A 15,549-nucleotide genomic window follows, 5' to 3' on the forward strand; every position below is an offset into this window, starting at 1 on the left:
CTCCCCGCTTCCCCTGCTCACCAGTCTATCCCCTCCTGCTTACTGGCCCTGGCATTTCCTACACTGGGGCATAGAACCTTCACAGGGCCAAGGTCCTCTCCTCCCATTGATGACTGACATGGCCATCCTCTGCTATACGCATGCTGCTGGAGTCATGAGTCCCCTCATGTGTACTCTTTGGTTGGAGTTTTAGTCCCTGGGAGCTCCGAAAGTACTAGTTAGTTCGTATTGTTGTTCGTCCTAAGGGGCTGCAAACCCTTCAGCTCCTTGGGTCCTTTCTCTAGCTCCTTCATTGGGGACCCTGTACTCAGTCCAATGGATGGCTGTGAGCCTCTACTTCTGTATTAGTCGGGTACTGTCAGAGCCTCTCAGGAGACAGCTATATCAGGCTCCTGTCATCCAGTGCTTGGTGGCATCCACAATAGTGTCTAGATTTGATGATTGAATATTCTCCATTCATTTCAATGTCACCAATCTCTCCACAATGCTGAGCTTCCAAAGAGAAGGGAGGTAGTGTCCCCATGAAATGTAAAGCTTAGTCCAAGAGATAGTGTTTAATCAAGTGACAGATTTTAATAAGGAGAAAACATTTTTAATGATTTAAAGGATATTTAAAGGTTTATAAAGGGAGGCTCCAATACAGTGGGACTAATGACCACTCAGACAGTATCCTGCTAATCTCAAGAGCTGTAGGTTAGTGTGTGTTTGTATAAAAGACACTGTGGGCAGGGGACTTTGTAGATCTGAGATAATATCAAGAGGACGAAGCCACCTTATGGGTGTACTGACAAATCATGCATGGCTATCCAGGATGCTTAAGAGCTATGAAAAAGAACCGAAGGGATTAAAAACAGGATGCTTTGATCTGGGAACTGTCTTCCTGGTGTACAAGTAAAGGGCTTAAGACAGTGAGAATAAGCATGGTGGATATGTAAGAGAGTTTTGCCAGAGATATTACAATAGCAAAGATGATAAATGTTGATTCTATCCATTCTCCAAGGCTTGGGCATCTTCTGTTTTGATTTGTTTTTGCATTTCTTTTGCTTTGTTTGGTTTTGGATTTTGGTTTGTTTGTCTGTTTTTATGTTGTTATTGTTGAACCAGCTTAGTTTCTGGCAAATAAAACAGAATCCAAGAATCCAGTAATGCAGTAAATCCTCAATATATATGTTAAATATAATAGTAATGAAGAGCTGAACTAGTCTTTTTAAGAAAGGAAGATGATATGTAAATCAGAACACCCTTTGTACATAAGTCATATTAGGAAGAAGGGCCTAAAGACCAAGATCAGGCCTTGAGAAGGTAGGGAGAACATTAGACAGATCATGGTACAATGGAAATAAGAGCCAGACATGTCTCAAAGGCCTTTAGCATTCAGGCAGAAGCATCAATGAGAGTAAAAATGAACAAAATATACATAGAGAGAGATAGGTAAATAGCCACTGTATCAGTCATGATTCTCTAAAGAAACAGACTGATTATATATGTGTATATATACATATATATACACATATATATATACATATATATATATACACACATATATATACATATATATATACACATATATATGATCATATATATGCTGAAATTTATTAATATATGATGGGATTTATTAGAGTGGCTTACAGGCTATGATTTTAATAGCCCAACAATGACTGAGACATGGCAGATAGGCCAGGAATCCAGTAATTGTTTGCTACATGAGGCTGGGTCCTAATCTGGTGTTATAGTCCCAGGCAACTCTAGTCTTCAGTCTACCTTGGGTTCACAAAGAAGTGTGTTCTAATACCAGAGAAGGAATACTTCAGCAAGAGCCTTATAGTTACTACAGTTGATCCAGCCAGCAAGGGTTAGCAGGAACAAAATGGTGTGGCTTAGATTTAGGATAGGTCTTCTGAGCTCAAACGATCCAAAGAAGAAAATCCGTGACAGGCATGCCTAGCTATTTGGGTTTTAGCTGATTCTAGATACAGTCAAGTTGACAACCAAAATTAATCATCACAGCCACCATGAAAGGGATGGCAAGAAGGGGCAAGGGGAAGGCTAGAAGAGTCTTTTCACAGAAAATCCTCAAAACAATTCCCCAGAGAAAGAAAACATGGAGCTTAAGTGCTGACATTTTCTCAACTGTAGAAATTTATAACTCCAATACGTAACCAATCACTAGGTTTAGTGTCATTATTTTCTAACTCACTATTTGTATTATTTTCACTGTTATCATTGTATGTGTGAGTATGCATGTGTATGAGCATGCATGCATGTGTGCCATGATTAATATGTGGCTTTCAGGAGGTAATTCTCTCCTTCTTCCATGTTTGTCCAGATGATCAAACTCAGATCCTCAGGCTTGGAAGTAAGCATATTTCCTGCTGAGTTATCTCACTGGTCCAAAATATAGTGCTAAGTGCATTAAACAGCATGGGTTTCTTCATAGTAACCTAGTTCTCTGTTGAGATCAGCCACATGATCAGTTTGCTGCCTGCGTACTGAAATCTTCCCAAACCTGAGCTTAGACCCTTAGAGACTGGGAAGATTGACTGTAGTCTTCAGAATGGTTTGAATCCCCAGGATGATTCCAGTAAATGCAATCTACAAGCAGGGTTGCAACATTGACTTAAATTTAGAGTTGACTTGGTGCTACTATTTCAAGGGTTTTACATTGGAGTGAAGCTCTGGGTCCTTTCTGGTACAGCCTACTACATGTGAAGAGAAAAATCCTGATGATACCATGTACAAGACTTGCTTCTTGGAGTACATTAAGAAGGGATGATTGCCGTAATTACAGGTCGTGAAGAAGTTGAATCTGCATTAATGAGTGTTTTTATTATAATGTAGAAGCCTTGAAATTCTCTCCTAGTCTCGTTAAACTGCCAAATGTTTAAAAATAGGGCCTGAGTTTTAAAACATATTGAGATACTTCAGAATCTGTGGAGGCTTGAATGAGAAATGTCACTTATAGTCTCTAGCATTTGAGAACACTTGGTTCCTCGTTTCTTGTACTGTTTATGGAGGTCTAGGTAGTGCAGCCCAATTAGAGTTAGGATGTCACTGAGGGAGGATATGAGATTCAAATCTACCTGCCATTTCCTGTTTGTTTGCTCTGCTTTGTGCTTGGAGTTGAGGATGTGCCTTGTCATCCTGCTATAGCCACCATGCCAGCTACTTCCTGCCACTCACCCCTGCTATTATGTACTCATTTCTCTGAGAGTGTAAGCCTGAATAAACTATTCCTTCTATAAGTTGCCTTGGTCATGGAACACTGTCATTGCAAGAGAAAAGTAACTCGTGAACCTCTTAGAGATCCCACATGCCTGTTCCTCACTAGAAGTCACACTGGCTCTGTCCTTTTGTAGACAGCTCTACATTCTTGTACATTTATTTCTAAACAGGTTTTTCCCTCTCCATAATACAGCCTACATGTATTTTTAATGAAGAAATAGCATTTCAATTAGAAAGCTTTTTGTTAATTAGCTCATTCTATGAAAGTTCTAAGTCATAATAATATTACCAGCAATTTTACACTTAGAGCAGCAGCCAGGTTGATGGATGGAGCAAGCTCCATAAATATAGACACGGAATTTCACTAGGGAAACTGTCCTAGCATGATGAAACATCCTTTGGGAAAAAAAGTATGTATGTGTGAGAAGAAACAAATGCGTCATAGATGAAAATGGACACATCAAGGAACCAAAACAACAAAAAACAAAACAAAAAACCCAAAACCGCAAAAATAAAACAAAAAAACACAAAACAAACCAAAACCAAAACCCCTTTTCTATTCAATTTTTTAGCTCTTTGCTGTATGGCAGTGTCCCAGTTAGCTTTTAAGATTCTAGCCATTCTAATGTATACACAGACTTTGTAGGGTAGGTAACTCTTCTCAAGGTTTAGAACATAGTTTTCCACCAAGTATCTCAGGTGAAAATGTGGAGCCAATGAACACCGTGATTCTGTTCTATTGCTTAAGAGTAATTCAGAAGTAGTCTGCATGCCTGTCTGTCTAAATCTGCATTTTGACATCCACATCACTAAAAATGATCAGAAGGTCAACAAGTGTTTCTCATCCTGTGAGTTTCCACTTCTCTTCTGGAATTTTCAACAATCTGTGCATCCATTGGTGTCTTTCTTCACTTACTGTTGACTTTCTGTCCATGTTGACATGTTGGAGGGTCAGCATGTACAAAACCCAGAGTAAGGAAACAGTTACTACTTAGAATGTTGGTCTGTATTTAGTAAACTGTCCTTGAAAAGGACAGATGCCATCAAGAAAAATTTGTCACATCACGTTCAAAGTTTCACAAAAGAACATAGGCTGATTTTGCTCACATAATTATGCTATCCATGACATAGTTTTTACATCTGCCTGGTTCAGATAAGACTCATCATCCTGTGGTCTTTGAACATTTTCAGATTTGGAGTTCAAGAGGGTGAGCTTGGCTGTCCTTTGGCCAAGATATTTATCACAAGAAATATTAATGCCATAAAAAAGGCAGACAGCAATATGGAGGGAGGGGCGCTGGGGAGAAGAGCAGCCCTTATCGCCGAGTGTAGACTGCTCAGAGGAAGCAAGAAGAATCTGTACCACATGACAGCTGAGTAGCTAATAGTACTTGCTGTCACTGAGTCAAGTGTGAAGGAGAAAGGGGTAAAAAATGTAGAAAATCTATGTTCTTTAATTTTTGAATGCAAATTTCTGTAACTTTGGAGATGTTAAAAATGGATGAACTCTATAAAATTGCATGTCCAAGACTAACATTCTTGTGAATTGTATCTTGGCTCCTCAATAAATGAATTTCTTTCTTTGGGGTCATCTTTTCATGGTCACAAAGTTGCCAAAATATTTCAAAGCATCATGTGGGCACAAAGTTTGGTAACTGTAGCCTTTTTCTTATTTCCAGGTCCACATTATGAATCCTTTACCTAGCAATCAATCCAAACAGACTATAATCTGTACACCATGACTGGTGTTTATTATTGGTACCAGATGTAAAGGTTCTTTTTCTTGCCTAGAATGAAGATCTCAGCAGCTCTTCCCTGGGAGCCAGATCCTGAGATCAGCTGTCAAACAGTCATAACTTTGAATGTCTTTCGGGGGAAGGAGAGCTATATCTCCTGGTTTCAGTCCTTACGCTCATTGAATTGTAAAGATTGGTATTTTGTTTGGTTCATAGAGAGTATAAGGGCTGGTTTTGAGTGTTAAGATATATCAGTACTTTGGGGTGGATGTTGAAGTTTTCAAATGGGATGGAGGGAATGATTCCATTTGGTCCTTGGGTCAGGATCAAGAGCCTAGGGCATCCCCTGATCTCTAATACCCCTAAGGAAACCTCTGGGATGGAGGAGTTGTCACTCAAGCTCCCTCACCAAGAGGGAGACAATAATCTGAGGAGAAATCCAGGACATGTTAGACATAATTTTCTGAGGGGTAGGAAGGGGCACAGGATTTTGCAGTATGTCCACTAAAAGTGAAATGAAAACTTCCAACCAAAGAAAACTGAACAGAATACACCTATTGGCTGTCCAAGGGACTCTACTATAACCAATAAAGGTCATAGCCAGTACGGGCTCCCCAATCCCAGAGGACAGAGCAGGGACATGGGACACTCCATGGCTGATAACCTGGGGGCTGTTTAGGGCAGCATGTAGTGGCAGGCTGCTTCATAATCAGCCACTGTTGGATGGGTAGATAGGGCATCAGGATGTCTGAAACTGTGAGATTTGGGTTGGGGTAGGGTCTTGTCGACCAAATCTGAGTCAAAATTTTGTAGGGAACCTCAACATTATTTTTCATCCTCATTGAGCATCATTTTGTAGGAAACCTCAGAATTGGCTCAAGACACCCCATGACCATGTTCAATATGAAAGGAATGGTAATGGCTCAGGATTTCCAAAACCAGCTTCTCAACACAAAGGGGATTTATTTGCCACAGAGGGATAAAGGTAGGGAATAAGAGGCAAAGGCAGGAAATAGAGGGGAAAGGGGAAGGGAACAAGGGAGAGCAGAAAAGGATATTATTCTTGGACAAAGAACTGCCTCTAGATAGAAAGAAAATAAATGTGGCCCATAGGCAAATGGCAGTTTATAAAGAACAAAGAGGAAAGCTCATATTAGGAAGAGGTGCTTAATTTTAATTGGGCATATTAATTAGGTGAGCCAAAAGGGGGATTATGATTGCTGAACTTCAATACTTTGACATCTAGACTTTGGTGGTCAGCCTCAGGAAGAGGGTATGCACAAATAAGGGAATAGACCATGGGGACTAGCTTTAGGACTGTAATCTAATGGATTTTATCAAGGCAGAGAACAAGGGAGAAGAGCAAGGCCTGCCAGAGCCATACTTGCCAGCTCCAAGTGGCCAGAGTCCCTTCAGTTTTTCTGGAGAAAAACACACCCACTCTGGTAATTCAAACCCATATCTTCTAAGTAAGATGTCATATATCCCTGTCTTTAACCAAAACATTTTATATATAAAATTTGGCTTCCCATCTATCTTAGTCAGGGTTTCTATTCCTGCACAAACATCATGACCAAGAAGCAAGTTGGGGAGGAAAGAGTTTATTGAGATTACTTCCACATTGCTATTGATCACCAGAGGAAGTCAGGACTGGAACTCAAGCAGGTCAGGAAGCAGGAGCTGATGCAGAGGCCATGGAGAGATGTTCCTTACTGGCTTGCTTCCCCTGACTTGCTCAGCCTGCTCTCTTATAGAACCCAAGACTTCCAGCCCAGGGATGGCACCACCCACAAGGGGCCCTACTCTCTTGATCACTAATTGAGAAAATGCCCCACAGCTGGGTCTCATGGAGGCACTTCCCCAACTAAAGCTCCCTTCTCTGTGGTAACTCCAGCCTGAGTCAAGTTGACACACAAAACCAACCAGTAGATCATCTAACTGAAACGCTGTCTTGTTGCAGAGTTCAGAGGAAACTGAAACTCACCATCCTATGGACATTTTGCAAACAACATCAGTATCATCCTTGATTTTTTTCACAACTATAAATGACTAGCATTTTTCAGTAGCTCCCTGTGAGCATCTGTAGCTGTGATTTCTTCATAGAAAGTAAAGTGTTATATCTGTATAGATGACAGTGGCACAACCAAATCATGTACATCTTATTTCCTGGAAAACTAGGACACTTGTCACCATCATAGGACAGGAATAATATTTTCAATCATGTTATTTAGTAGCCCAGAGGGTAAATTTAGATTTCTGTTCATTTGGAGGAAGAGGTGAATCCGATGCTTTAATATGCATAATTAAACAGAGTTAAAGTCGACTTTAAATGAAAACTGAAAACAAATTAAGCAATCACTCACTGTCATGCTTGTGGTTATAGCTTTTGTGTATATTTAGATACACAAAATATTTAGATATTATTTGAGAATAATAGAACAACATTCTTTCATTCTCAAGCATTTATTTTATTCCAAGAGGAAAACACAATGTGGTGGCAATATTTGGAGTCATTGTAATGCCTAATGTTGGAGTCAGACAGCCACAAATTCAGCTCATGGAGTTCACTTATTGACTTTATTCATTAGGCTTGTAGTGACCATGACTCAATTCCTTTAATTTGACATCGAACAGTCTTTGTGTTAATAATAGCAAAGTTTTTAAATGTGCCTACTTCTTAGAATCTGACACTTGAAAAGTTATCGCCTATCATTTTCTGTCTTATTACAAGTTTTATTTCCTTAATTTTATGGTTTTGGGATGACTGCCAATGACTTACTGCCTCAAAAAAGAAATTGTTGCAAATGAACTTATTATTATGGCTCATATTTAGTTAGATTTATTCGTGCTGACTTGAATTTTATGATCAGGAAAATGAGTTCACACCAAAGTCCTCAGAACATTCTTGGGGCTCAGGTTCAAGTTTAAATCCAACTGTTACGAAATTATGACGTTTTTTCCCTTAATTCAGACAGGGCTGTTTGTTGAATTAGGTCTTTTGGTTCAGACATTAAATGTTGCTCATATACAAAAATTGATGAAAGCAAGCTTCCTGCTCTGCACTGTGTCCCACATTAATAGCACCAAACTTCCAATAACTGACAAAGGTTCATTTCCTTCTTCCCTTATCTCTAAAAAAATATTGATTTAAAAATGTTTTGAAGTTTCCAGTATCTATCTAATCTGTTTTTTGGCTCAATTATATTAAAATTCCAATTAGGTCAATATTTAAAATTCAATTAGAGAAAATCAGCCATAGCCCTTTGATGAGATTTATTTTGTAAAATAATTAACTGGAAGTTTATCTTTCTAAGGCTGCTTCTACTGAAACTATATGGTTAGTATAACTTTTTTTTTAGGCTTTTAGTTACAGGCAACAGAAGTACAAATCCCACTGATATAACATGGATGATGTATCAGGCAGAGGTGAATATATAATCTCATACAATGATATAGTCTAAGACAATGCCTACCTCAGGCACTACTATATTCAAGACCTCAGATAGCCACCTCCATTTTGATTCTCTGTCTGACTCTTTAATGCATTTATTCCTGCAGCCAGAAGCACTGTCCAACTAGGACAATAATTTTTATTACCTATAATATCAGGAAATGAAGTGAAACTAAATTATCTGTCAGGCACACAGGGATCTCATGGCTCAGAGTTTCAAATGTGATATTTGTGGTCCCTGAATATGTCTGAGCAGTATCACCTGGAATTGTGTTCATTCTCAGGGCCTTTTCCAAACCCAATGGATAATCTGGGTGTGGGTCTCAGCAAGCCTCATGAAATTCCCTCCAAGAAACTCCTATCTTGCTTAAGCTTGAGAAAACTATAGTATGCTTTCTGGTCAGGTCTGAATCATGTGTACATCCCTCAGCTTGTGTGTAATTTACAGTCCCATGGGTAGAAAAAAAATCTAATGAACTCTTAGCAAGAAAGGAAGGCAGATGGAGTGGTGGCCACACGAGACAAGGGCATTCAGCTCTACAACAAAGTTCTTCCTAGTGTGGAATGCCGTTTCCCAGAACACTGCAGATTGTAATGACTTTCCCAGAAAGCCAATATTACAACAGAGCCAATACACTTTCTCCTATCGTCTGTGCCACAGAGATTCAGTTTCAATTTTGTCATTAGAAGGGTGGTTGGCAAACCTTTAAAATGTTTTCAGACCACACAATTCCTTAAATTTCCTTATCCAATACGTCTTGAAGGCTACAAAGAGGTCTAGTTCAGTAGCAGCCCAGAATAATGAGCACTATTGCTGTTCATGGATAAGGAACCAGGTGGATCTAGCTGTTCTTACAGCTCTCAATGACCATGACCATTATATGAGGGAATTTACAGTCTGTAATATCTGGAATGGGGTAGGGACACATAGTCAGTACTGCACTATAGTGTAAAATATTTAGCTTGTGTGTGTATGTGAAAACACCTAATTCGAGAGATGAATGTTTTTCCGTATTTATTGTCTGTTTTCTGTGCCTAGCTATCACCCACTCAATTTGAGACTTATGTGCTCACCTTGTCAGGGGATGTAGTTGAATATATTTCCTTATATCTCTCTGGAGCTGGTCTATGGAATTTCCTGGATTAGTGTTATCAGCTGCAGCAATTTTGGTATTGTTTGTCTTTGTTGTTCTTTCTGATTCTCTTCTTTTTAATGATCTGACTGCTTTGCTTCATTTCTTGTGCTACATACAGATAGAGGACATGCAGTGGGGCAAAGGAGTCCGGGAGATCCCACCCTCTGTGTGCACGTTGCCGTGCAAGCCTGGGCAGAGGAAGAAGACACAGAAGGGAACCCCTTGCTGCTGGACCTGTGAGCCTTGTGATGGATACCAGTATCAATTTGATGAGATGACATGTCAGCATTGTCCCTATGACCAGAGGCCCAATGAGAACCGAACTGGCTGTCAGAACATACCAATCATCAAACTGGAGTGGCACTCCCCCTGGGCTGTCATTCCTGTCTTCCTGGCAATGTTGGGGATCATTGCCACCATCTTTGTCATGGCCACTTTCATCCGCTACAATGACACACCCATTGTCAGAGCATCTGGGCGGGAACTCAGCTATGTTTTATTGACAGGCATCTTTCTCTGCTATATCATCACCTTCCTCATGATTGCCAAACCAGATGTGGCAGTGTGTTCTTTCCGACGTGTCTTCTTGGGCTTGGGCATGTGTATTAGTTATGCAGCTCTTTTAACAAAAACCAATCGGATTTATCGCATATTCGAGCAGGGCAAGAAATCGGTGACAGCTCCCAGACTCATAAGCCCAACATCACAACTGGCAATTACTTCCAGTTTAATATCGGTGCAACTTCTAGGTGTCTTCATTTGGTTTGGGGTTGACCCACCCAACATCATCATAGACTATGATGAGCATAAGACTATGAACCCAGAACAAGCCAGGGGAGTTCTCAAATGTGACATCACAGACCTTCAAATCATTTGTTCTTTGGGATATAGCATTCTTCTCATGGTCACATGTACTGTGTATGCCATCAAGACTCGGGGTGTACCAGAGAATTTTAATGAAGCCAAGCCCATTGGATTCACTATGTACACGACTTGTATCGTATGGCTTGCCTTCATCCCAATATTTTTTGGCACAGCGCAATCAGCAGAAAAGGTAAGTGAAAATGTACATCTCATGATGCATTCCAGAAGTGTCTAGTTTTGCATGTATTAAAACCAAATTGATTGTGTCATCCAAAAGAATTTATATAGAGAGAGAAGGTGCAAAACTAGAAAAAAAATCTTGTATTGATAGGTTAATTGGCAGGAGTCTAAAATTTTTAGTAGGCAGTTTCATTTTGAACCTACTGATTACCAATGACATGTGACCTTTCCAAGTGAATATGTTTATTATAAAATTAGCATAATTAAGCATTATCTAAGACAAGATGATCTAAATAAAAACTCCCCCTCACTCACTCAGCACTTCTGTACTTATATGCATGGTTCTTTAGGATAGAATGTGGCCTTGGTACCTATGTTTTAGATGGGTATAAATGTACAGTGATCATAATTAGCACCACTATAGATCAGGGAGTCTCAACCTGTAGGTCATTTCCTCTTTGGGTATTGGACAACCTTTCACAGGAGTTGCTTAAGACCATGAGAAAACACAGATATTTACATTACAACATGGCTGTACAAATATTGCAGTTTTGAAGTAGTGGTGACAATAATTTTCTGTTGGGGGTTACCACATGAAGAACTATATTAAAGTGTTGCAACATTGATGCTCTGTCTTCTTAGTATCTCATCTAGACTGTTACTAAAGATGGGCTGATGAATATGACCATTAGTTATACTGGATCGGGTTCCTGATAATTTACTACATCTTAATACGAGTAGACAATCATAATGAGATCTAGGGCATTTTCTGAGAGAAATATGAAAAACAGGAGGAAAGATAGATGATAGATAGATAGATAGATAGATAGATAGATAGATAGATAGATAGATGATCAATAGAGAGAAAGAGAGAGAGCAGGCTGTCATAGATTGAGGTTGGTATACACATGTCCTTATATACTGATAAATTAATAAACCTATAAATTATATGACCCTCATATTTTATTTTAAATATGGCTAATGTATATTTAGTTGTTCTTGTCATTTGTATGCCAAATTGGTAATCCTGCAATATTGAACCTAGACAGGATGCATACACATTTGATATTTACACTTGTCCATCTGACTACAGCTTTATACACAAGCAAATTACGAAAGCCCAAAATATCAATGTGGAAATTCGTTAACTGGTGTGTGCAGCTCTGACAGGGTGGTATGGGTGATGCTGGAATAGACTGAGTCCTTAGTCACTCATACAGGAGAAAGCCGTATTAGAAGAACATCAGGGATCATCTTGGTACAATTTAATTTTGAATAAACATGTTAATTATTTTATTGTTTTTTATATTGGTGTATGTATGCACATGTACATGTATACATGCCATAACATGCACGTAGACATCACAGAATAATGTGCAGAGGCTAGTTCTCTCCTTCTAACATGTGAGTCTCAAGGACTAACTCTAGGTCAGGCAGCAAGTGCCTTTATGTGGTGATTCACAGTTCTGGCCTTTGAACAAAGCTTTTAGATGTGTAGAGTCTTAGATGGAGAAAATGGGATTGAGTTAAATACATAAAAACATATACAATTGATACTTCGAGAAACCAGTTTACTAATTTACTAGTACTTCTGTTTCCTGTGTATTGTTTCTAAAAGATTAGTGGCATTTAGCTGATTTTCCTGCTGAGATGACGTCAGTAACCTAAATTGTATGAGTCCAGATCTGTACATTTGTCTTTTTAAAGTAGATATTTCACAAAATGAAGCAGAATTGTCAGACTAAGACAATGAAGAGCACTGAATGGCTAGAGACTATAGCTTTCCTCATAAAATATCTTAGAGGAAATTCTTCTAAAATATATAGTCATTGAACATTGTCTGCTTCCAACAGTATTTTTCAGATTCATAATGCATGTTTATTGTCTGTGAAACCAACTTGAATTTCATTTTATTTCCTCTCTCTATCCCTGGGCCAAGGGAATAGTAAAATATGAGTTAGGGTACTGAAATGTAATAGAAATAAAAGAAATTGTAAATGTGTGCTGGTAGGTTGGTAACTTATATAATTTTTTGGAGGGAACAATGCCTGTCATCAAATCTCATGAAGATAATAGTTTTGCTGTTAAAATGAAGTCATGTCTAGTAGGTTGAAGGCATTAATTATATCCTATGTACTAATTTCTTAGTTCTTGGTAATCTAAAAAGCAAGAATTGTTGCAGTAACATTGAAAGTATGTCTTATTATATATTATGTACTTCTTGGTGATCTAAAAGATAGGTATGGCTACAGTAGCATTAGAAGTATGCCTTGTAATGTCACTTTAGGGATGTTATCCCTGTGTTATTTGTGATTTATCCTTCTTCATTTTGGGCTATGTGACTGCAGAGTCTTTTCAAGTGAAATCACTCACATACGTGATCCTTCACAAACCTGAAAATGGTAAGAGATTTGGGGAGACCTATTTATTGGTTCTAGTTTCTGCTGATGAAATTGTGCTGGTAAAATTGGAGCATGGAAGAAATTCAGCCATCTTCAGACAGTATGATTTCTAATCCCTCAGTTTTACAAAACATATTCTCTTTGTATACTCTTCATGGTTTGTGATTATTTTTCATGGTTCACTGGCACAATTAAAAGTACTAAACTGCCAACTAGGAACAGTGAGTTTCTACATGAAAATGCACATGTTCTAATGACAGGCATATGGCTAGGAAAACAGGAATAATCAATTAAGAAAATCACTCTGTGTATATGCAACCATAGCATTTAAATTATGCAAAGAAGCAAGTTGCTCAACAAAACAAAATCGTCACAGTAAAATGATTTTTTTTTTTGCTAACTTGGCAGCCTTACAGAACCACAGACATTCCATTTTGTTCTGATTTAATAGTTTAAGTACCCCAAGTAGAAGAATTCCACTGTCTAAGAGAAAAAAAAGCAAGCAGTAAATTCCATAATAACTATTTACTGTGTGGTAGAATTGAAATCCATTTTGATTCTGCTAGGGTTATTCTGTGAAATTTCTCATGGGTTGATTTTATTAGTATAACACAAAGGCCAAACAAAGTTCTTATTTGAAATGTAAAATGTCATCCCCAATGAAATGTATTTTTTAGATTTAAGGATAATGTAAGAGATCACTGTCACCTTGATTGATGATTGCTACCCTATAACTTGCTAGCCTGGAAGGCCTGCAGTATGACCATAGATGGTGGTGGTAATCTATGGCTGTAGTAACAGATTCAAGGTTTGGGAATTAAGTATTGGAATGACCATAGAGAGTCCGTAAAATAGTATAAGTAGTGAAATAATACCACGTTAGATCCTATCTAGTTTTTTGTACTGTGGTATTATTACGTTATTATATTTTGGCCCTGTCTACTTAAGGATTAGATTGTTCTCTAAGAAAAGCAATGATTTGTCAGAGGCTGTATTCTTAGAGGGAGTTTTCCACACAAAAGTCCATGTTGTCAATGTTTTAGGAGCCCTATAGCTAATCCATACATCTCAAACTTTGTAATTACTTGTTATCTGAAGAATCTAGGTAAGTTTGTGGTATACAACCAATCAATGGTCTGGTGCATATAGGTCTCACAAGGTCATGCACTCTGGTAACACTATAACTATAGTTTGAGAAAGCACACTGTGGTGTCTGATCAGTGAAGAAAATTCTGTCATTGCTGCAAGCATCAGGCTAAGTCCATGGCATCATGAGCTGTTTGTCTGTAAATTGTATCCTTCATGTGGGCAGTGACATAAGCTTTGTCAAGCTTGACTATACATAGGGGAATGGAACTTGGGAAACAGGTGGAGATCAGAGTCCCCAGATGTCTGTGTATGTTATGGTGTTGTTTGAGTAAGGATGTGGTAAGAAGAGGAGAGGTGGGTCCCAGTTATGGAAGGCCAGAGAGCATTGTTGCAAGATGTTGCAAGGATAGAAAGGTATGATGTAGTATCTTGTCCTTGGGCCATGCTTTCACACAAATCAGAACATGAGGATACATAGCAAATCTTCCAAAAAGACAATCCCTTTTCTTTAATGGAATACTGTTCCATTATACAATAAAACAAGGGCATTTGATAGCAAACATTTGAACCAGGATTGGGCCCAGATGAAGCAGTAGGACAGGGAGAGAGTAATATTGCCAAGGAAATGAGAATTTTGTCTTTCACACATAAGAGACTGCTTCCAAAATATGACTACAAAGTATAACCTGTACCGGTGGGATTAGAATTATACAGGGATATGATAGTCCTATTCTCAAATTACAGAGTTTGTCTAGAAAAGTAACACATAGCTGGTGTCACCACACCAAACTAGACTAGAACTGGATGTTTTGGTTTGTTGTGTTTGTTTGTTCTGGGGGGTTTCCTAGTTTGCTGTTTCTGTAATAAACACCATGGCCAAGAGTGACTGGAATCTGGAAAAGAGTTGATGTGACTTACACCTCTCTTACTACCCATCATAGAGAAAAGCCAACCTGGAGGAAAACTGTTTACTGGATGGCTTCTCATGGTTCTCAGGTTGGTTTCTTATACAACCCATGGCAACCTTCTTGGGGGTACCAGTCCCCACCGTGGACTGGGCCAACCCATATCAATCATTAATCAAGAAGATGGCCCACAGAATAACCTAAAGGCCAGCCTGTCGGGGTAGTTCCACAGTTGAGGTTCCGTATTCCTAGGTGACTGTACATTGTATAAATTTGATAATAACTCACCAAAAAGTGGGCTTAGGTTTTTGTTACTGTTTTCAATTTGTTTTGTTTGTTTGTCATTTGTTTTTCTTGAGAGAAAGGAGATTTCATTCTCTAGTCCTGGCTGTTATGGAATTCACTGTGCAAGCCAAACGGGCCTTGAACTATCTCTCTACCATGCTCTCTCCATCTGTCTCCAGAGTGTCATGGATTATAGACAGGAGTCAGCACATCCAGCTAGAAGGAATTGTACAGCATTAAACTCATGTTCTCTCTCTCTCCCTCCCTCCCTCCTCCCTC

The 15,549-nt window shown here is 38.8% G+C and overlaps 1 protein-coding gene across 1 annotated transcript in view; it reads left to right on the plus strand.

Annotated features, from left to right (window-relative positions):
- The window catches only part of Grm7 (glutamate metabotropic receptor 7), a 906,484-nt gene that overhangs the window by 723,327 nt on the left and 167,608 nt on the right, over positions 1-15,549 (plus strand). Inside the window, exon 14 of the mRNA XM_031382827.1 lies at positions 9,664-10,599. Coding sequence (XP_031238687.1) covers positions 9,664-10,599 — 936 coding nt within the window. The remainder of the gene's footprint in view (positions 1-9,663; positions 10,600-15,549) is intronic.

Source organism: Mastomys coucha, unplaced genomic scaffold, assembly GCF_008632895.1.
Source record: "Mastomys coucha isolate ucsf_1 unplaced genomic scaffold, UCSF_Mcou_1 pScaffold20, whole genome shotgun sequence".
NCBI lineage: Eukaryota > Metazoa > Chordata > Mammalia > Rodentia > Muridae > Mastomys > Mastomys coucha.